The sequence below is a fragment of the Salvia miltiorrhiza genome, chromosome 1 (assembly GCF_028751815.1).
Source record: "Salvia miltiorrhiza cultivar Shanhuang (shh) chromosome 1, IMPLAD_Smil_shh, whole genome shotgun sequence".
In the NCBI taxonomy this organism is placed as follows: Eukaryota; Viridiplantae; Streptophyta; class Magnoliopsida; order Lamiales; family Lamiaceae; genus Salvia; species Salvia miltiorrhiza.
Genome location: NC_080387.1, coordinates 48360906 through 48383109, shown reverse-complemented (window position 1 = coordinate 48383109; position 22204 = coordinate 48360906). Strand labels below are relative to the sequence as shown.

The 22204-nt window shown below is 39.7% G+C and overlaps 2 protein-coding genes across 2 annotated transcripts; one reads left to right on the top strand and one right to left on the bottom strand.

Annotated features, from left to right (window-relative positions):
• Positions 1–6654: 6654 nt before the first annotated feature.
• Positions 6655–9623, top strand: LOC130988450 (uncharacterized). The gene is made up of 2 exons (XM_057912303.1): positions 6655–7196; positions 9389–9623. Exons 1-2 carry the CDS (start codon positions 6900–6902, stop codon positions 9404–9406), a joined length of 315 nt encoding a protein of 104 aa, XP_057768286.1. The 5' UTR covers positions 6655–6899; the 3' UTR covers positions 9407–9623.
• An 8488-nt stretch (positions 9624–18111) lies between these two features.
• LOC131009155 (uncharacterized) lies at positions 18112–21771 on the bottom strand. The gene is made up of 4 exons (XM_057936384.1): positions 20388–21771; positions 19850–20164; positions 19081–19786; positions 18112–18982 (listed from the first exon to the last, which is right to left on the bottom strand). Exons 1-4 carry the CDS (start codon positions 21769–21771, stop codon positions 18112–18114), a joined length of 3276 nt encoding a protein of 1091 aa, XP_057792367.1.
• Positions 21772–22204: the final 433 nt, after the last annotated feature.

The window sequence follows — 22204 nt, the reverse complement described above, 5'->3', positions numbered from 1 at the left end:
AAGCCATCAAAAGCTTTTAATGATTCCTATAGCCTTATTAGGTGGAGTATAGCAGGATACTCTTTATAGGAGATCACCTATACAAGTGAAGAAGTGGGGCCGCTTCAAATTATCAATAACACTTGTGAATCCAAGAAATGGTCCAAGGCCAAAATGGACACAACGTGAGAACGAAAGATATTAGATCTATTATTGTGTGTATGTTGTTGACTAGATTTACACAAAAGTTGACCGGTTCAAGACATCATGTTCACCGAACAACGAGTAAATCCGATGGCATTACACTAAGGAAGGTTCAAAGCTAACAACTACCTATCCTAATGCAATAATGGATCGTCGGGACTTAGTTTTTTGCATTTGCATTAATCATCATTCATGTGGGGGATTGTTGGAATAAATGGCTTAATTAATCCATAATTACTTTGTAATTAATGGGATTAAATGGCATATTTGGAATCTACATTTTGAGTAGATTAATTTGGTATATTTACTTGTTTAAATCTATTAAGAATTGAATGAGTAATTAAATGCCAAAAGATAGCCATTGAAAATGGAATGTGGAGTGTCATCCCACATTGGAAATATGAGGAAGTTGAAAGCTATTTATAAAGTGCTCTCCACCATAAAGGAACAATCAAGTGTGCTTCTCTATGGTGGACCTTATGGTGCACCCAAGTGGGTTTTGACTTAGCCTTTTAAGGCTAGAACTCAAATTCCTACGAGGAAGGTGCGAAGCACCTTCCGAGTCCGAGTCCGAGTCCGAGTCCGAGGCCGAGGCCGAGGCCGAGCACGTCGCACTTGTCGCAATGGGCGCTTTGTAGGCGCACTTCGCTCGTTCGCGTCGTCGCGAGGAGCTTTGAGGAGCCTTTAGTTTTGACAAACTAAACGGTGGCTCGTGTGACGTGGCAGTGACGTGGAACATGCGGCTCGATGACGTGGCACCGCGTGGCGGATAAGGAGTCCGGGTGGATGAGGTTGCTGACGTGGCAGCGGTTGGATCAGGCTGGTGAGGTGTGGGTGGTTTGGCTCGCACCCCTTTGACCGAACCAGTGCGATGGTTCGGACCATTGGTTGGTTCGAACAGCCACCTCCTGGCAGACACCTCTTCATCGCACCCTTCCTTCTCCTATAAATACAGCCCTGCAGAATGAGATTAGACACACCGAAAATTCAGATAATTAATTCATTCATTCTGTCTTCTAGTTCATACTCAAGTCTCGAGTATTCTGTAGTTCGCCGGAAGTCCGAGTTCCTAGTACAAGGTCTCGTACTCATTCAAACCGTTGTATATTGAGGACATTTGCCATCGAACCGTGTGTACTGTACGGGGCAATTTTGTCTTACGGAGAAAGAGTCCAACTCTTGCCTCGGTTACTACATTCACGTCGTTATTCTGTCCACGTTTCTACACACTTCAATAACAGAAGATTGTGAAGTAAGCTCACAACGATGCAAAAGAGAGTGTTTAAGCCTTGCTAACAATTTGTCACAATGAATTAGGGGTGATTAGAAGAAGATTGGGAAGAGAAGGTAGTGAGCCACGGCGCACTAGTCAACCGGGTTGAGTGCTTGAAGAAATATGGGCAGAATATGGAGTGAGCCGCGGTGCACTAGTCAACCGGGCTGACCCTGACAGTTTTCTGACGGGATTTTTCATATGAAAGACAGTTTTTGGATTTTAAAACACATCTTTTTCACTTAGAACTTCCATCCTTTCCCCCTTTTGAAGCAAGAACAATAGGAGAACTTTAGATTATCATTTTATTTCACTTTTTTTACGCATTGGAACGGATTTGCACTTTGAATTTCGCAATTATTTCTTTATCTTTCTTCTTTGTTTTAATTCCATGGTTTATTTTTTCTCCTACTTTGAATTCTACAGCATGATGAACTAATTTCCATAATCTAGGGTTGGAGATTCAATCGGATTTAATTGATTTGCTTGTGATGTATTGATGCACTTTATCCGATTCAATTGTTTGATATTAGATTTAGCAATTGATCACTGCTTGATTGTGTTTGCAACGTGTGAGATCGAGAGAATAACTCGTTGCTTGGCCATGGTTGAATTGGAATTAGACTTAATCGGAAACGTGTAGTCTAATAATTAATGAATTCATGTGATTTAATTAGCGTAGACTCGTGCTTGAATGTGAAAACTATGGTTTGAGCACCTACGTTAGGAGAATTTTGTGAGTTTATGAATTGTGCATGATCTTCACTTGTTTATTGATTTCCCGAGAAGATGATCCGTCGCCCTAGAATCTTTAATCCTTGAATTTCCGTTTGTTTTATTATCTTGAATTTATTTCTCGTTGTTTTTGATACAATACTTGATCACTTGAAAATTGATTAGAATGTTTAGGTGTTATTGTTTTTACGTGTTTAACACATAGTTAATTAGCCCTACTAAGTCTTTCTCGTGGAATACGAATTGGGTCAACTTGTCACTCTACAATTGACCTCGTTCTCTTGCGAACAATCTAGAGAGTATATTTTAGGTTGAACTCATTACTTCAATTTTTGTTAATAAACAAAACAAAAAAGCTAAATACTAGTATAAATTAAAATATGAAGAGAGTATCAATTATTCAAGTTCGATGACAAGTATCTGGCTTTCTGCATATAATGTGAATCTGTTGTAATAGAAATTTTATTAAAAGGAAAATAGAAAGAACAAAAACAAGTGAAAGCACCCGCGAGAAGCCACGAGAAACCGAAAAATAAACAAGACTAAGAGAACATTTTTAGAGGATCATCCTCATCAAAACAATCTTCGTCGTCAAGCATATCTCCCCATCTTTTAGAAACCACGGTCGACATAGCACGAGCAGCGTCAGAAGAAGAAGAGTCTATCACAAAATTTTGCATAAGCGCGCCTTCAGAATGAGCATGTTGCACTTTTTTCAAGAACTCCATTGGCGACGAAGAGTCAAGAACGGCTCCCTGCAAAACAGCACCAGCGACACGACCAGTTGCTTGTTTTTCCGAGGACATACCATTCTTGATTATACGCCGGAGCCGGTTCTTGATAGAGGAATCAGAAACCTTCCCCTTCTTGGAAGCCCCTTTCGGACGCCCACGACCGCGAATTATGGGGGGATCATCCATTGTCGCCTTTCCTGGCGTCACAGTCAAAGCCATGTCTGTATTACTACAATGCATAGTGACAATATCAACATGTGTATCTGACACTATAGTAGTTTCCACCGGATGTCGGGTAGTGTCATTCATCACCGGAACAATCTCCATACCAACAGACTTGTCCGCCCTGTTATCACCAACCGAGTGTTCAGAGACAACCTCATTATCCAACTGAACCTCAGCATCCAACGACTCCAGAGCAGCAAAGGGGTTGTGAAGGTCCACCTGCGCAACCTCAGATCCAAGATTTAGGGAACCAACGACTTCCTCCCTTGTTGAATCCGGGAAGGTGTCCATCTCGTCATCCCCAAGAGAAGAGTCACGATTCGAGGGGGTCAGGATTCCACCCTTCTCATAAACAACCATCTGAAGAGAAGCCTCAGAGCAGGCCTGTTTACGATCCACTTGTTTCCATTTGGAGCGATGTTGCTGAACAGGGGCTGGGTCAGTACCTTTGCCAGCTGGTTGATCCTCAGTATCATTCATCCCCTCTTTAGATCTCCTGCAAGAGGTAGTAGCATGGCCAACAACACAGCAAGAGTGACAATAATATGGGAGGTCTTCATATCCGAATTCGAGAACAAAAACCTGATCCCCACATTTGACATCAAAAAAATCAGGCACAGCCTTGGAGACATCCATCTCAACCAAAATACGCGCAAAATGACCCACAGAAGCATGAGCAGATAAACCATCAATAACAATTGGTGCCCCTACGTGTCTAGCAATACCAGAAAGCACCTCCGGATGCCAATACTCGTGAGGTAAATTAAAAACACGAATCCAAACTTGTGCTTTAGTGGATGAATCCTTGTATGGATCAAAATTTGGGACCCAAGTCTGCAAATGCAAGATGCCCAGACGTAATTTCCATGTATTTTTAGCGAAAGCCAGCGCCATATCTTCCGCAGAGGAGAATTTCAGGGTGAAGTAACCTTTACCCAGAGGAATAATTTCCCAAGATAAATCCGGCTTCCATATCTGCTGTAACTCGACATGCAAATCAGCAGCAAAACGAGGACGATCCCCCTTGCGAAGGATAATCCGGCCATGCAGGGCATGAGAGAATGATCGCACTTGTCGTTGATGGAACCCTTCCGAAATGATAAGACAGGGTTTATCGTTTACCAAAGAAGGCTGTAGAACCGTGAAGTCATAGGCAGGAACATCAGCTTGCCGACTTCCCTTCGTCTGTTTGAGAGTATCCGCAAAAGATCGACTGGATTGCTGTGCTTTAGATTGACCCTTCCCGACGAACTGTTCAAGTGGCGGCATAGCCGAGGTCGGCCCCCCAAGCCGAAGAGGAGACGACGTCTCCGCCTGAGAAGGCGGTGGAGTTTTCTGTGCAGCCAACTGCGGAGAATCAGAATCCGTCTCCTTCTGATCAGATGGTGAGTAGGCGTCCACCGGAGAGATGACGCTGGCCGTAGGAGAAGGCCGAGAACCAGGCAAAACGGGACAAAAGACGTAGTTATTTGAGACCTGCGGGAACGGTGGGAGGGAAGCCATAATAGCCCCGTCCCCAAGAAAGGACGCAGAGAGGAGAAAGCCGGAGGCTAGACGGCAGCTCGCGCCGCCGCGTGGACAGCCCGGAGAAGAAAGGCGCGCATCCTAGGGATCTGTTTTCTTGAAAGAGAAACAGCCCAGATCTGGATCGGGCAGATCTTAAGGGTGCGGCTGTAGAGCTGCTGCGGTGTGGCGGGCGACGGCGTGCCGATGTCTGGAGGCTGCTGACGGCAGTGCCAAGATCATCAAGTCGCCGGAGACACGCCGTCGCCGTGCTGGTGTGGCCGGCGTGCGGGAGGCGGCTGCGAGCTTGCGGCTGCTGGGCTGCGGCTGGGATGGTGGGAGGCTGAGCACGGGGGCAACCGGGAAGCGGCGCCCGGCTGGGATGGTGGGAGGGATCTGAGGGGCCGAACGGCGGCAGCTGAGGGGCCGAACGCCGTGTGGCGGTGGGGACGGTCCGGACGCCGGCAGATGGGAAACGGAGGGCGTAAAGGTCAAGCCCGTGGGCTGCGCATGCTCTCTCAAAGTGGAGAGAGAAACTTTTCAAATATCTAGGAGATTTCAAGTGACAGAGTATAATTATCAGTTTGGTGAAAGGCCAACTTTTTAGATTTCAACATATAATGTGAATCTTTTAAATGAGGAAAAATAAGAATCTTAGAAAGAAAAAAAATGAGGAAAAATAAGAATAATATAAAAATGAAAATATAACAAATATGTTTATATAAATAAATAATATACACTTAATTAAATAAATCTATATAATATTTTATCGATAAATAAAAGCGAATAAAAATTAATTTGGACACTATAAATTTATCATATTTTTATTTTAATTCCATTTTTTGACATAATATATATTAAATTAAAATTTTTATTATGATCTTTAATTTAATATGTATATTGAATATTTTATCATTATTATATGAATTTTAAAAAGAAAAAAATTAAATAAAATAGAAAATGCTAAAGAATCATGTTCGTGGGCTAAAAATTTAAACTGCATTTGGATGAGTTCAGAAAATATAGTCTTTATTATAGTTGAATAAGAAACAACTAACTTTTTAGAATTTGACCGTAAAAAGTAGCCGTTAAAACTTGCCTTTTCACATACTTATATGGGTAAATATCACTTTAAACCTCAAATTATTTTCGCACTATCAATTATATTATGAACTATTGAAAATAATTTTTTAAACTTTGAACTATCAATTTTGTATCAATTGTACCATTTATCATTTTTTTATCCTTTGAATTTTTAATGAGTATTGCATATAATCACGTCGTTTTATATAATATAGGTCAAAAAAGAATGATTCTAAATACATTGTAGTACCCGGTGAGCCAAGTCAAATTTTTGAAGCTAAAAAAACGAATGAATGGTACAATTGATACAAAATTGATAGTTCAAGATATAAAAAATTATTTTCGATAGTTCAGGATATAATTGATAGTGCGAAAATAATTTAGGGTTTAAAGTGATATTTACTCTACTTATATAAATAGGTATTAATTTTTTTTTTCTGATACATTATTTTGTCTCTTTATATATGCCTCGTCTAATTCAAGTTTCAGATTTCAAATGAACTAGTGCCTAACCTGTTGAAATTCGACGGAAAATTATTTTAGCTTATTATTTAAATTATACTCCCTCCGTCTCTGAAATAAGTTCATCTTTTTTCTTTTTGGGACGTCCCCCAATAAGTTCCTCTTTTTTTTCTTTCCATTTTTGGACAACTACCCCACCACTAATAATACTCCCTCCGTCCCGCTATTCATGTCTCGTATTCCTTTTTGGGTTGTCCCACCGATAATGTCTCGTTTCCTTTTTAGGAAATAATAAGGGCTTACTTAATGCTAATTAAAATGCCTAATGATTAACTAATTGGACTCGGATTTGGGGAGCCCATTTCATTTCCTCTTTAATTTTGGCTCTCGATTCCGCCGCACTGAGAAACCCTAATCTATTCTGTCTCTCTCTCTCTCTCTCTCGCGAAGCTTCATCTCTCATTTCGCATCACTCCGCCGTCTGAAATCCCTAGTTCGCCGTTTGCCGCCTTTCTTGGGTGTAAGCCGCCGCCTCTCTGCATTCATCTCTCACCTCCTAATCCTTCTCCATCGCCGATAATGTCCCGATCCCTATGATGTAGATTTACAAAAGATCTGAAGTTATCTCTCTCTCTCTCTCTCTTACGACTTTCGTCGAATAACACAAAATTGTTCACTTTCTGAGGGATTCCACCGATTGAATGTCGAAATCCTACGGAGACAAGTATGATTTCAAATGGATGGCTGAGCTGGAGAATTGGATTCAATTGTTGGTGATTGAAGATGGATGCAAAGATTGGCGTCGCCGGGCTTTAGTCCAAGAAGGTACACTCACTTCGTCTATCCCTAGTTCTTCCTCCAGTGAAGAACCGATTTGTGATTCAAACCCTAGTTCTTACCCAGATTCATTTTTTATGTGTGAGGAAAACTGGCAACATAGGGATATGAACGACAGCGTGTTGTTGATGCTGAAATCCATGCTGCCTGATTTTTTTCTGGTGAGATCTAGCCTACTCTTTATTTTGGTGTAGGCTCTTGGGCGATCTGTTGTGCTTATGGTTTGGTTTAGGCAATTGCATGTGGGGTTTGCAGTGTTAGTAAATTGTGGTATGTGTTTAAAGGTGGTCTGAAATGATGATTGATGTTCATTTTTTATGTCTCGGTGTACATGGTTCTGCTATGATTTAAACAAGAATTTATGAGATGCAAAAAACCTGATTCTTCCATGTTCCCCTGTTCTTATGGTATGGTTTCCGTTGTTCTAGCATTAATGGGTTTTTTTGAGTTGTTGGTTGATGTTTATGGTGCTGTTGGTTCTGGTTTGGCTGGCTGATGGTGGTGTTGGTTTTGGTTGTGGTTGGCTGGTGGTGTTTTTGGTTCTGGTTGGCTGTTTTTTTTTTGGTCTTGATGGTTTTGTGTGCAGCATTCATAGCCTCTGCATTCATGGTTAAGTACAGCTCTGCATATCCTTTCATTCATGTACAAAAAAAACCAAAGCTTCTGCATTTATAAAAGTTTCTGCATTTACAAAAGTTTCTGCATTTATAATGAGGTCTGATCATTTACAAAAATTCACAGCTTTACATTCACAGCTTTGCATTAAAGCTTCTGCATTTACATCATATTGCAGTAATAAAAGCTTATGCATTTACAAAAAATACCAAAATGTCTTCTTCTTCTTCACATAACTTCTGTTCCTTGAATTTGAAGTTGATGAACCATCATCTCAACCTCATCTGTGCATCCTGCTTGCACTCCCAACTCATTCATTAGTGTATCACCATATGCCAATGCTCCATTCTCAATTAAGTAGGATAAACACTCCCTAACAAGTTCACTTGGAACTTGTAAATTCAAGGGAAGCATATCCTGTCTAATTAAAGCATCCTTCCCTAGATGAGGGATCTTGTAGCTATTCCTCCCCTTAACCTTCAAGATTTCAACCATACAGCTTTGCAAACTTATAAACACCTTATTCAAAGTGCTAGGACTTAACTCATTGAATGACTTGATGACTGCATTCACTAGACCATCAACATTTGTAGACATTGATTCAGTTTGGAGGCTTTGTATTGCCCTGAACCACCCCAGATCATTGATGTTTGTATCTGGGGAGTTTGGTGGTTGATGCACCAAGTGAATATCAAAGCCATCAGCTGAAGCTACTGCCCTGAAATCTGGGTCTGAGTCTTGAATGTGAGGCCTAGCATTATCTTGCTGTATATATATGGTTTTGCTTGCATTTGCTGGCCACTTTGCTTTAATAGCAGGGATGATCTGATTTTTTTTTAAAAAAACAAAGAAACAAACTCAGCATTTATTCTTAAATAGCCACTGCCATACATACATACACACTGCCACTGCATTTATTCTTAAGTACCCACTGCCATAAATCTTAAGTAGCCACTGCCATACATTAAAAACTGCCATACATACATAGCATATTGAATCATTCAATACAACTAATCATACACAGAAATCAGTTGAACTTGGAACATGTTGTTGTTACATTTAGGGCATATCTCATTCACCCTATATACCTGGTATATTAGGCAATCTTTCACTACTTGTTTGGTGATGCTTTGAATTGGTTTCCACTCCATAGTACCTGCTGCCCTGTTCTTACTGTTTCTTTTGGCTGGAACAAGTTCAGTGAATGGAAAAATTCCAATTTTTCCATCAAACAAGCATTCACCATTAGCCCCAAACACTGGCCTACATACAGCACACATGAACATCACATTGGTGATGAACTTCTTGTTCTTGCATGTCCTATGAGGGTCTATCTCATCAGGTGTCAAATAGAACCGCTGATTACTTTTTGTGATGTAGAACCATTTCTCATCAATGTGAATTGTGTTGTGCATGCTTTTGAAAGTTAAACTCCTAAGAATCCTGTCATATTCTAGAGCTTCTAAGGAAAATCGTAGCCTAAGGAACTTGTTTGGAGCAGTAAGATCAGGTTTTATTGCACTAGAATGAGGTCTGATCAGTCCCAATTTAATCCACCTACCCACTGTGCTTTTACTGCATTTAATCCCACATGCAAGCCTTCTTATGGTAGATCTCTTTGACAATTCTAAGCTAGCAATCAAATTTAAATCAAGATGAACCAGTTTTCTCCTTGGCCTAAGCTTTTTTTTACTCAATGAACTTATTACCTCACCACTTGCTCTTTGTTTATTTGCAGCTGCCCAAATACGACTAATCGTTCGTCGGCAACAACTCCACTTTTGAACTGCAGCATTGATCTTGCCTCTAGCTGGTTTTCCATTGTGGCTTCCTTCAAGAAGAAACTGGATTATGGCAGCCCTTTCAAAGGCCGAGAGATCCTTCCTTCTAGCCATGTTGAAGTTTTTTCTGTTTTGTTGAAGTTTTCTGTTTCTGCAGCAAATGTGATTTCTGCCCTATTTATAAAGGGTTTAAGTTCTGAATATTCTTAAAACGGTGGGAAATTTGAATGTTGTTTAAAATTTCAATGCAAAATTGGTTCCAGTTTGCACTTTTTCATTGTGGCGCCATTTTTTTGTGCTTTTCATTGTGTTTCCAGTTTGCACTTTTCAATGCAGGAAATTAAGTTCTGAAATTGCTTTTTTAATGCAACATGTTTGTTCGAAATTTACAGATTATATAAAATTAAATTATAAAAAAATTAAATTACAGATTATAAAATAAATTAAATTACAGATTATATAAAATTAAATTATAAAAAAATAAGTCTTTTTTAATAATGATTAAATAGAAATAATTAACTATTCCTTAATCACAAACTAAATCATGTGGACCACACTCCTAATTCATCTAATTTGCTTCTCCTTAATCTCCGTGCCGAAAAGTAATGGGACATGAATAGCGGGACGGAGGGAGTACTTTATTTATTCTTACTTTTCACCACTCCCAATACTAATTATAACACTTTTTCACCTTTTCACCACTCTTAATACTAATTATAACATATTTTTCTCCATTATCAATACACTTTACCATTTTTCATTAAAACCCGTGCCGTCCCCAAAGAGGAACTTATTTTGGGGACGAAGGGAGTATGATAGTATTATTTTTATATACACAATTATTTATATCTAAATTATTTTTAATTTTTTTTAATTTGTGGTAATATAGTTGAAATTATATTAATTTGAACCATATTTATCAATTAAATGTTAACGTTTTGTTATAATAACAAATATTTTTATATAAATTTTTATTTAATAATATTTTGAAAAAAGTTGATATAAATTTTATTTGATCTGGGCATCATTTCATCTAAACCCTGTAAGATCATATCATTATCTAAAGCTCGAAAGACGGCATCTAACGTTTGAATACAAGGCTTTTGAGGATCATCTCGTCTAAGCCATAAAATACAAAAAATGAACTTTTATGCATCAATTTTTTTAACATGAACTTTGAAAGAACAAATTTAACTTGTGAGTATCATCTCATTTGAACTTTGAATGACTATAACTAAGTTACAAGAACTACCTTGTGTGTGCAACTTTAAAGATCGTTATCATCTTGAGCTTGTAAGATTATAACTAACTTCTAACCATCATCTTGTATGTACCTTGAAAAATCTTGACAATTTTTTTTGAAGAACAAAATTGACTCGTGAACATTATCTCATTTGAAGTTTGAACCATAACTAAATTATGAAAATCAACTCATCTGAAGCTTAAGAAAGTTGATGCGAGATTCAAATTGTATTAACTAGGATACCACCCACGCAATGCGTGGGAAAAATCAAGTATCCGAAAATCTTATTATTCTTGAAATGTCTTTTTTGGGGTCTTATTATGGTTCGAGCTGGATTGATCATTTATGATAATATCTCTGCTCTATTTGCATCATTGCCTACTTGTCATATGATGGCTGGAGCTGGATCTTCCGTCGGAAGTGGAGATTCGGGCATCAACTCCGGATGGACATCCCTCCTAGGAACCAGACATGATAATTTTTTATCATTTGGCTCGAGCAAGACTTAAAAGAACCAAATGAATCTATAAAAAAGCTATGTTCTGTGTGTTGGCTATATCTACACACATATGAATGATTCAATGTAAGAGTAAGGAAAATTTGACTCTTTTTCCAAAATTACAACCATCCATTGCAAATAATTCAATTCTAAGTCTAAGTAAATACTCAATACCCAAGTCGGCTTACAAAGTTGGTTATTATGATCAAGTACTTTTGCTTTCTGGGTCGTCTCAGGCTTTACGATTACTATGTTATCTCCAAAATAGAATAGTGGGAGATACACACAAAAAAGGTTTACTTGTTACTAATTTAGTCTAGCCTAAAATTTATTTTTCTTTAGATCTCTTGTTTCACCCCGATAGTATTATCAATCATATCAATGCAAAGGAAATTAATGCATTTTCATACTATTCAATTTTAAGTAAGTATTTAAGTGGCAAATTAATTATACTGGATCTTACGGAGCCTACTCATGTACAACATGATTTGGATATGATCATAGAAAATATTCTCTTCAAGCGAACCAGTCTATCTTCTGTATAGAGGTTACACAGTGGTTGGAACAAAGACACATTTGATTGTGAATTCCGATGTGGCAGACGTATATCTACACAGACCAGTCAATAATTCAAGTCACACACTTCCATAATCTATTTTCTCTTCGAAGAATTCCCTTCAACTACACAATATTAATTATTTATTTGACACGATTGGTTGAAGGGAAATATCCAAATGAATTTCTTATTATTTCAATAACCGACTTTCAACAAATCCTAGTTTTAATTATCCCTAAAGTTGAGTAAGCTAATTACCTAGTTAGTAGTTATCAGTGACTATTTGGTTAAATTCAATAAATTGGGCAAAATAATTATTGTTAGTGTTAATGCCATGATTTGTAGCTGTTGGACCAAGCTGTGGTCTACTGGGGGCTACGTTGATATTTCTGGAAATTCAATTCTTCAAATATATTGCCACCAACTAATTTTGTTTAGTTGACTTTTCTTTTATTCTTTTCCACAAGCATCCAAACGGACCAAACTAGTAATGAAATAAATTTTATGTGAGTTTAAAAAATTATGAACAAATTACCTTTATTCGTCGAGTTCGTCCGTTAATATTTTTAATATTTTTGTGTTCTTGATAGTATAGGAAGGCTAGCTAGGAGAATTTTACTAGTACTCCATCCATCCCACGAATCTTGACACATTTTTAAATAAGGTAATAATTATTACCTTCTCTTTCCTACTTTATCACTTTTATTACATTCTCTCTCCTATTTAATCATTTTTATACTTTATTAACTACACACTTAAAACACTAATTTACAACTTCTTAATTTCCGTGTCGAAATCAGACATGTCAAGATTCGTGAGACGGATTGAGTATTCCAAATTGAACTATGAATATGTGTATATTGATTTTGTATATTTGATGTATATGATTTTATGAGGCGTTCATTTTACATGATTGATAAGATGCACGAGTGAGTTTTTTTTTTTCATTTTTAAGAGGAAGATTTCTCCAATCTCACAATTTCAATGGAATAAAAGCACCCACAACGCGGGTACTCGAGGGGCTCCTCGAGGAGAGGGGTGGCGTCGAGGAGGGCGTTGCGGCGTGGAGCTACTCGAGGCATACTCGAGTCTTCGAGTATGCTCGAAGGGTGGAAGGGATGGCGCGTGCAATGCACGCGCCCAATTAAAAAAAAAATTGAAAAATCGAATTTTATTCGAATTTTGACTGCACCTCCTCAATTTGCGCTCCTTTGACCGACCGTTTTCAATTTTTTTTTTCTTCTTCTCCTCTTTAAAAAACCCCAACTTCTCCCCACCATCTTCACACCTCTTCTTCTCCTCTAATTTTCACCTCCTCCATTTCTCTTCAACAATTTTCTCCGTCATGGATCCACACAACCCTTTCTACGATCCAAATTGGTGCCCCGATCTCTCCTCCGATTATCATCCCGATATGGGAGGAATCAACTTGGAGGAGAGCCCGCCCGAGGAAGAACCGGTCAGTGTACAACAGAGTGTCTCCCCACCAAAGAAAGGCGGCCGGAGGAAGGAAATGGCCACCAAACAAAAGCACGACAAGGCCGCTAGGTACCGTCATACGTATGCTCCCGAGCATACGGATCTCATCGTCCAAATTTGGGCGGAGGAGACCAACGACGCCATCCGTGGGACGGATCAAAAAGGAGAGGCGTATTGGGGCCGGATCCGCGCACGTGTGAACCCCATCCTCGGCGTCGACCTTAAGATCAAGCAACTTCAAGGCCACTGGTCCCGGGTGAGCGCGGATGTGCGTCTCTGGGAAGCTGTTTGGGTGGAGACGCGCAACAATTGGCCCTCCGGTCATTCGGATGATATGCTTCGTGACAAGGCCCAAATCCTCTCCAGGGCTCGAAGCCCACACAGGGCCTCCTTCAATTTCTGGAACGCGTGGAAAATTCTCCGGAACAATCTCAAGTTCAAGTCGATGTACCTCGTTGGAGACGTGCATGCCTCCAAGAGGACAAAGACCACGGAAGAGGGTGGCTTCACCACCTCGGCGTCGGGCGAGGAGATCTCTTCTGCCCGGCCCATTGGCAACAAGGCGGCGAAGGCGGCAGCGAAGGGGAAAGGGAAGGCATCAGCGTCGCATACGAGCTCGGATCCTCCACCGACAATAGTGGAGAGGTTGGATAGGACCGACGAGCATATGAGGGCATTCACCGCCCAGTACCAGCGGAGGAACGATATCAGGGAGAGGGAGCTCGATATGCAGCTCCTGAACACGGATACGACACACATGACGGACGCACAACGTGCATTGCACGCGTCCATGGTCGCCGACGTGCTCAGGCGTCGTGGTCTATCCTAGACTTTTAATTATGTGATTTTAATGATGTTTTAGTTGTTTTTAATTTTTATGTAATTTTATTTTATGTTTTAGGTGTTTTTAAATTTTTATGTAATTTTTATTTTATGTTTTAGGTAATTTTAAATTTTATGTTTAATGGCGTAATTAACTATTACAAAAATATGTTATTTAAATTATGCAATAAAATTTAAATGAAAAACATAAAATCAAAACTAATATTATCAAGTAGGCTATCAAGGAACCCCAATGCAGCACTACCTACTCAATAACACAACCACTATCAAGTAGGCTATCAAGGAACCCCATTGCGGATGCTCTAAGAATCAAACAAAACTAGCTTAAATGATACAAATATAATCAAGGATTGTTCGCTAATTATTTTCACTACGCCGCAAGTGTACGGTGTAGTTGTAATAAAGGGAAGCAAAGTCGTATTACACAAGGATTAGTAGTCAAATTCTAGTGATTACCTTAAGTCATTATGCTAGAGCTATTTAGACTAAACAATGAGGTGAATGGTTCGATTATCTAAACAATTATCTATCAATTTCAAAGACAAATGAGATCAAACAAACAAAGAGAATTAAACAAGTGATGAAGATGGTTTGGGGATTAGGCATCGATGGATTAGCAATGGACTTCAATTTAGCTCAATATTAGTCTTGATATTCATATTTATCTAGAGTGATCTCCCAACTAGTTCTAGCCCCCTCCCGGACGACTAAAATGGTAGATTACGGGTCATAGTTGCCGTCCCCGGTCAACTTCTAACCTATAACTCTCAAAAGCACAATAAGATCGATAAACTCTCACCCAACTGTCAACCTCTCGGTCTATTGAGTCAATATATTTCAAGCTCCTAATCTATTATGATTATCCTCTCCCGATTCAAATCACAAATGAGAAATGCATAGAAAGTGGCCAACAATCCATACAAGAGAGAATACTAGGGCTTGGTGACAAGGAAATAATCAAGACATATATTAAGCATAATAATCATTCCATTACATAATCTACTAGCTTAACCCCCAAACCAAAAGGGGATTTTAGCCTATCATGCTTACAAATAACATACCTAAATCAAATGGAAACATAAATGAAAGAGAGAGTAAGAGGTGACAAATCCTATTTAATAAGCTTTCTTCAATCTTCTCTCTTCTTCAATGTTCTTCTAATCTTGGTGGTTGAATGTAGTAATGGAGGCTAGGGTTGTGTGTGGAGGTAGGAGAGTGTGTTGAATGTTGGGGGAAGATGAAATATGTGAGGAAAGGGGGGAAAATGGGGTTTAAGGGCTCAAAACCACCCCGCGGTCACGGCCCGCGTCCACGGCCTTCAAACGTGGGCAAGGGTCAGGGGACCCGCGGCCGCGGGTGTGCCCTGGACTGATGGATGATGCCCGCGGTCCCATCCCGCGGCCGCGGGTGGTGGCCGTGGGTGAGGGTCTTCCCACGGACGCGTGGCCGCGGCCTCCGGTGCACGGCTGACTTTGTCGGCCCCGTTCTCCCTCGTCCGAGCTCTGATTCGGGCGCCGTTCACGCTCATGGATTCTTCTCGAGACGTACTTCGATCCTATGCCCTCACAATTCTCCAATTAACTCTTGATTTGCCCTGAAAATACTCAAAAACTATACCAAGCAATCAAGACTTCATAAAACTCAAAATTGAGATACAAACACATATTAGCAATCAATTTATGGGGGAGAATGACAACAATTCATGCGATATTGAGGTATGAAATCCATGTTTATCAAGGATCTTGAGATATTCCAAAGTTTCAATCCATTTAAGTAAACAACTTATGTTCCGTTCGGTTTGAAAAATTAGATAGGACTAGATTAGATTAATCTTATCATATCTTGTTCAGTTGGGTGGATACGACCCGTGATTCAATCTTGGGAGAGTGCCACATAGGATTAGTCTTGGTGTATGAGTCTTGGCTTACGCCCTATGACAAAATTAGTCTTGGGTCAACTCAATCTTAGGTAATATCGGGTTAATTTAATCTCGACAACCGAAGAGATCAACTTTACTATTTTATCTATCAAGGTTAATCTTTCAAAGTAAACACTACTTAAAGTTTAAGATGCGTTTGCATTAAAGTATAAGAAAGAGATAAGCTTCATTTATTACCTTATATTCCATTTATTTTGACGTAATAAAAAAATAAAATTTTGAGCAGCTCTTTTTTTTTTTTGGATAAGGTATACTTTTATACTTAAAGAAGGGAGTTACATTTTTTTTATCACCTTATAAAAAGTGAGATATATTTGATCATTCAAAATAAACAAGATATAAAAAAATATGACCCTCACATTAAGTTTAATGTGATAAATTTATATCTCATTATATTATCTATCTATTTAGAGGGATAAAACATGATCGTACCCTTATAATTTTTTTTATAAGTAGAAATATCATAACGTATTCACAACTTCCAAATAAGGATGCCTTTTATGCGGCACAAACACAAACTCTAATAGGATACTTACTCACAAATATCCAATTACACACTCTAAAAGAACACCTGTACATGTCACACTTACTCACAAATATTCTACTATTACACATTTTAATAGGGTACTTACATATATTAGAGTTTGTGTGTGCGCGCTCGCATAAGAGATTTTATTGTTATACATTGACTTCGCCCATACAAGCAGGGGCGGACACACATAGAGTCAAGGGAAGACAATTGCCACCCCTTGATTTTTGATTTGAAATACCTATATTACCCCTTATTTATTATTTATTTATAAATATGTCTTTAATATTTGTGTTTGGTATTTAAGATATGAAACATATATAATGGATTGATTGTTTGATATCCTAGATTTTAGTTAAGATTAAAACTTGTCATGCTATCTTAGGGTGGAGATGAGATTTGTTTTCTAAAGATGAACAGTTTAAGACTTTTACATTAAACGAGTCTTTCCTCTAATGATCTATGCTACCAAACGCTTAGTTAACTCAAAATATGTAAGTAATATAAGCTTTATCCTACCTACCAAACATATGTTTCTAAATTTATCTAATGATGCTATTATATGAGTTTCAAATCATGACGAATCATCGCGGTCAAATATAGATTGGATTTGATAGATAATTTGTATATATATATATATATATATATATAGGGAGAGGTTCAAGAAAGAACCATAAATAAAAGAAGACCGGAGAACCATTTTCAGCCATTCGATCATCAAGATCTACGGTGGATGCATCATCTTGTTGGATGAATGCAGATCCTGGGTTCGAATCCTGAAGGGAGCTTTTTTTTTTTTATTTTTTTAGTGCATTAATTTTAATAGCGAATGCATTAATTTTTACAGTGGATGCATTAGATTTGATGGTTCTCCCGTTCTCACAATTAATATAGTTCTCTCTAGAACCACACCCTATATATATATATATATTTAGTTTCGGTTGATATAATTTTTTTGCCACCCCTTGATAGAAATTTTGCGTCCGCCACTGCATACAAGTTTAAGATTTGTTTTACAAAAAGAAAAGTAGTTGTATTTTAGTTTTGAAATTTCTTTCGGAAGGTTGAATTGAATTAAGACGTAAATTAAAAAAATATCCTACAATTATTTTTGTTACAAAATAAGAGATTTTATTGTTATACATTTTTTTTTAGAACCAAAAGAGAAGGTATCATTAAACAGAAGGATCAGAGTTTACATCAAAAGGCAAGCTCACAGCAGAAGCAAGAGTAGAAACAGAATTAAGAGCAAAAGAAGCAAGCCTATCAGCTATAGTATTTCCTTCGCGGGGTGTCCAGCTAAACTCACAGCGGATGAACGATCTCTTCATCGTGTAGATCTCACGTAGTGACATGCCCAGATATGAACGATCTTCTTCTTCCCGTTTGAGAATCCAATACAAGTATTGGCAATCCGTTTCAGCTATAATCTCCCCCATACCAAGGTCGCGGCAAAGACGGAGCCCTTCAACCATGGCCATCGCTTCTCCCTCCACCACCGTAAAAGCCCCCTGAATGAAACCGAATCTGCAACCCACAATCGAGCCTTCCGCCGAGGTCAGCACGGAGCCAACACCAATTCCAACGCCTGCTTAAATTGCCACATCCGACGAGATTTTGAACTCTCGCTCATTCTCGCAAAAAAGGGTGACAACAGCAGACTTTTGCGGAGAAGAGCAAACCGGGGGTGACCAAAGAGCCCGACTGGCTATCAGAAGGCATTCCTGGTGAGACAGCTCATTTTGTTGGAAAAACAAGAGATTACGGGCATACCAAATTGACCAGCTAAGAGACGCGACAAGAGCTTGAGCTTCCTTGGGAGGGCCCCTGCAAAACTTCTCAAACCAGTCCACAATCGAACCATTATCACCCTGAGTATTAAGCTGAATTCTGAGAGGGGACATAGCCCAAAGCATGCGAACCCAAACACAATCCCGCAGAGCATGTTCCACCGTTTCCACTTTCTCACCACATCTGCGACAAATAACCTCGACATCAATCCCTCTTCTTCGCAGCATGTTTGATGTAGGCAGAGCATTCACCATACATTTCCACAAAAACAGTTTCACCTTCGGGATAACATCAAGACCCCAAATCCAAGAAGACAGGGAGTTGAGGGAGTTAGACGATGATGCTTCTTCACGTTGTTTCAGTTCAATAGCAAGATTATAACCAGACTTGACTGAATAAGCATTGAATTTCCCATGAGGCCAAAAAGGTTTGTCACATTCCAAAGGATTAATCCTCATTTGCGCTTGAACTTTCCATCTGTCATTCGGTTGGAGAGTCGTCTGCAAAGCATCATCATTCCACATCAGTTGATCTTCAAGCAAGAGCATTTGAACATTAGAATTGATATGCCGTTCCTCCACATTAGCCACCAAGAACTGCCCATTCCCATTAGGAGCCAAGGGTCTAGCCCGATCCGTATCCGTCTGCCATTGCCTAAGCTCCAAGCTATGCCTTTCACAAGTAAATCTCTACCTACAAGTAAGCTTTTCCATGCATACGATGGGTTGTGAGCATTACAAGCCAAGAGTAGATCATTCATTGGGAAATACCTCGCTTTCAAAGATCGAGCAAGTAAAGAGCTATCATTTGTAAGGAGCCTCCATGCTTGTTTGGCAAGCATTGCCTGATTAAAGAGGGAAATGTCCCTAAAACCCAAACCACCGCTACCTTTAGTCGTGCATAAAAATTTCCAACTCTTCCAATGAATGCGTCGTTCTTCATTTTTCTGTCCCCAAAAGAATCTAGCAGCCACATTATTGAGATTTTGACAAACTTGAGACGGGAGGGCAAAACAACTCATGATGTAAGAGGGGATAGATTGTAGAACCGACTTAATAAGCACCATTTTCCCCGCTCCAGAGAGAAATCTTCTCTTCCAATCTTTAGTTTTTTTTCGAGTTCGATCGATTAACATCTGAAAAACTTCACTCTTCGACCGCCCCACCGTACTCGGGATGCCTAAATATGTAGCACGCTGTCCAGTTCGCTGCACTCCCATGAGACCCGCTAGCTGCAATTTCTTTTCTTCCGGAACACCACCACTGAAACTAATGGAAGACTTCTCAAGATTTACAAGTTGCCCTGAAACGCCTTCATAAGAGTTTATAACTCTTTTGACAGTAGCAATTTCCCTCTCATTTCCTCTTCCAAAAATTATACAATCATCTGCGAACAGGAGATGGCTAAACCTTGGGGCCGTTTTACAAATTCTGGCTCCATGCAGCAACTTCTGGGATTCAGCCCTTCTAAGTAAACCTGAGAGCGCCTCCGCACAAAACAGGAACAGGAAGGGAGAGAGGGGATCACCCTGTCACAAACCTCGACTAGGGGCAAATTGGGAACCTGGAAAGCCATTAACAAGAACTTGAAAAGAGACCGATAAAACACATCTCAAAATCAAATCCACAAACGAAGAAGCAAAGCCTAAGTGAGACATGATATCCTTTAAAAAACCCCACTCAACACGGTCATATGCTTTGGCCATATCAAGTTTAAAAGCAAACACTTCGTGCTCTTTTGCCTTATTAAGTTTCATCATATGAAAGATCTCAAAGGCCAGTAAAGCATTATCAGTAATGTGACGGCCAGGGACAAAAGCAGATTGACTCTCATGCCGGAAGACACGACTTGAGCCTATTAGTAATAACCTTAGAAATGATCTTATACACCACATTGCACAGACTAATAGGACAAAAATCAGAGGGGAGCACACAATTTTTCTTTTTTGGGATTAGACAGATAAAAGTAGAATTAATCGGACCAGGAGAAACACCATTATTGAGAACATCAAGTAAGAGCGGAACAAGATCAAAATTGATGGAAGACCAAAAAGACTTATAGAAAATAGCTGACATACCATCAGGCCCAGGAGCTTTAAGAGGATGCATTTGTTTAAGAGCCTCCACGATCTCGGCTTTGGTGTATGGCATAGTAAGCTCTCTATTCATCTCATTAGTGACCACTGGTTCAATGGAACTCAGAACTTCATCGGGGTTATGAGTAGCTCCTGAATAAAAGAGCTCCTGAAAGTGACTCCTAAAAGCCTCATCCAACTTCTCTTGTTTTCGCACCTTTGTTCCATCAGCACCATGGATTTCTCGGATAAAGTTTCTTTTTTTTCTACCCTCAGCAATTCTATGGAAGAAACCAGTGTTTCTATCCCCTTCTGCCAACCAATCCGCCCTCGACCTCTGTTTCCACATCATCTCATCTTGTTTCAAAAGCTCATCTAACTCTGACTCTAACTGTTTTTGGTCATTTTTTGTAGCAGCATCACAATGACTTTTCTGAAGTTCAGTTAGCTCTTTTCTAATCTTTGAGCATCGCTTCCGAACATGACCAGAAACATTCTTCTCCCAAGCTTTAAACTCACGACCCATATCTTCAAGCTTGCCATTCATATCAGTAATAGAACTGATCGTCCCTCCTGCTGCCCAACACTCTTCCTCAAAACTTTTGCATTGATCATGTCGCAACCACATAGCCTCAAAGCGGAAAGGTTTGGGTCTATATGGATTGTCATCCACCTCCTTCTCTAAGCAAAGCAGAAGGGGACAATGATCACTTGATTTTCTGAGAAGATGTGAAACCTCGAAACCATGAAAAGAGAGAATCCAGCTTTCGCTCCCCAGAACACGGTCCAAACGTTCCATAATGTTGGCATCATCCTTCTGATTATTGTTCCACGTGAAAGGTTCACCAATATAACCCAGATCACTCAACCCACAATCATCAACCGCCCCCCTAAAAAGATCCAACCTACTGTCAGTTTTTGGTTGACCTCCCCGCTTCTCGAAATGAAACATGGTTTCATTAAAATCGCCACCGCAAATCCATTTCTCCGAAACCTGAGTTCGAAGAGATCGCATTAAATCCCAAGTGTAATGGTGGTCATCAGTAATACTCCAGCCATATAAGCCACAAAAGTCCCAAGCATCGCGCACACCATCATCAACAGTAGCAAGAATGTGGTGAAGAGAGGAAGACTTCACCACTATGTTGATGTCATCAAACCAAATGAGGCACAACCCTCCTCTACGACCTCCATTTGCACCATCACAATCGACAGGAAAGAAATTATTAAAACGAAGCTGAGACAAGATGGGAGACCATTCCACAGAAAAAAGCTTTGTCTCCATCAAGAACAAAACCTCGGGCCGCTTATGTTTGGCAAGCCAAACAAGTTGACGAATTGTCGAAGGGTTCCCAAGCCCCCGACAATTCCAGAATAAGGAATTCATTATGCCCGGCGGGATTGCTTAGAAGCAATCTCCGCCGATGTTGCAACAGAGGTGGAATCATTATCAAGCACCGTGCCCTTGAGGCGCTTCTGAACCAGCTCAAGAGTTTCAGTCTTAACAGAAGAATCATCATGTACCTCCTCACTCGCATGACGTTTCTTTTCAGTAAAAACTAGAGGTTTAGTTGTAGGGGTGGACTGAGGGTCACGCGCACATCGTTTCCATTTCTTGTGTGTTGAAACAGGAACCTGGTGGGTGAGATTTGGGTAAGGGTTTGAATTAGTTGGAGACGTAGTTGGCTGATGTAAGTTAGGATTTTAATGAGGTCATTTGTTGGAGTGAAGGGAGCTTTGTGATCATGGGAGTGCTGTTGAGTATCGATGGGAACAGAAGTCGTGGTTTGTGTCATGACAAGGAGCTTCATAAAATCCGT

Bases quoted from the DNA above. Each gene is read 5' to 3' on its own strand.
- LOC130988450 (XM_057912303.1), top strand. From the start codon at position 6,900: ATGTCGAAATCCTACGGAGACAAGTATGATTTCAAATGGATGGCTGAG.
- LOC131009155 (XM_057936384.1), bottom strand. From the start codon at position 21,771: ATGAATTCCTTATTCTGGAATTGTCGGGGGCTTGGGAACCCTTCGACA. The intron at 20,165-20,387 runs GTATGTCAGCTA...TATTACTAATAG, and splicing joins TAAAGCTCCTGGGCCTGATG to GCTCAAGTCGTGTCTTCCGG. The intron at 19,787-19,849 runs GTTTGTGACAGG...AGGCGCTCTCAG, and splicing joins CCAATTTGCCCCTAGTCGAG to GTTTACTTAGAAGGGCTGAA.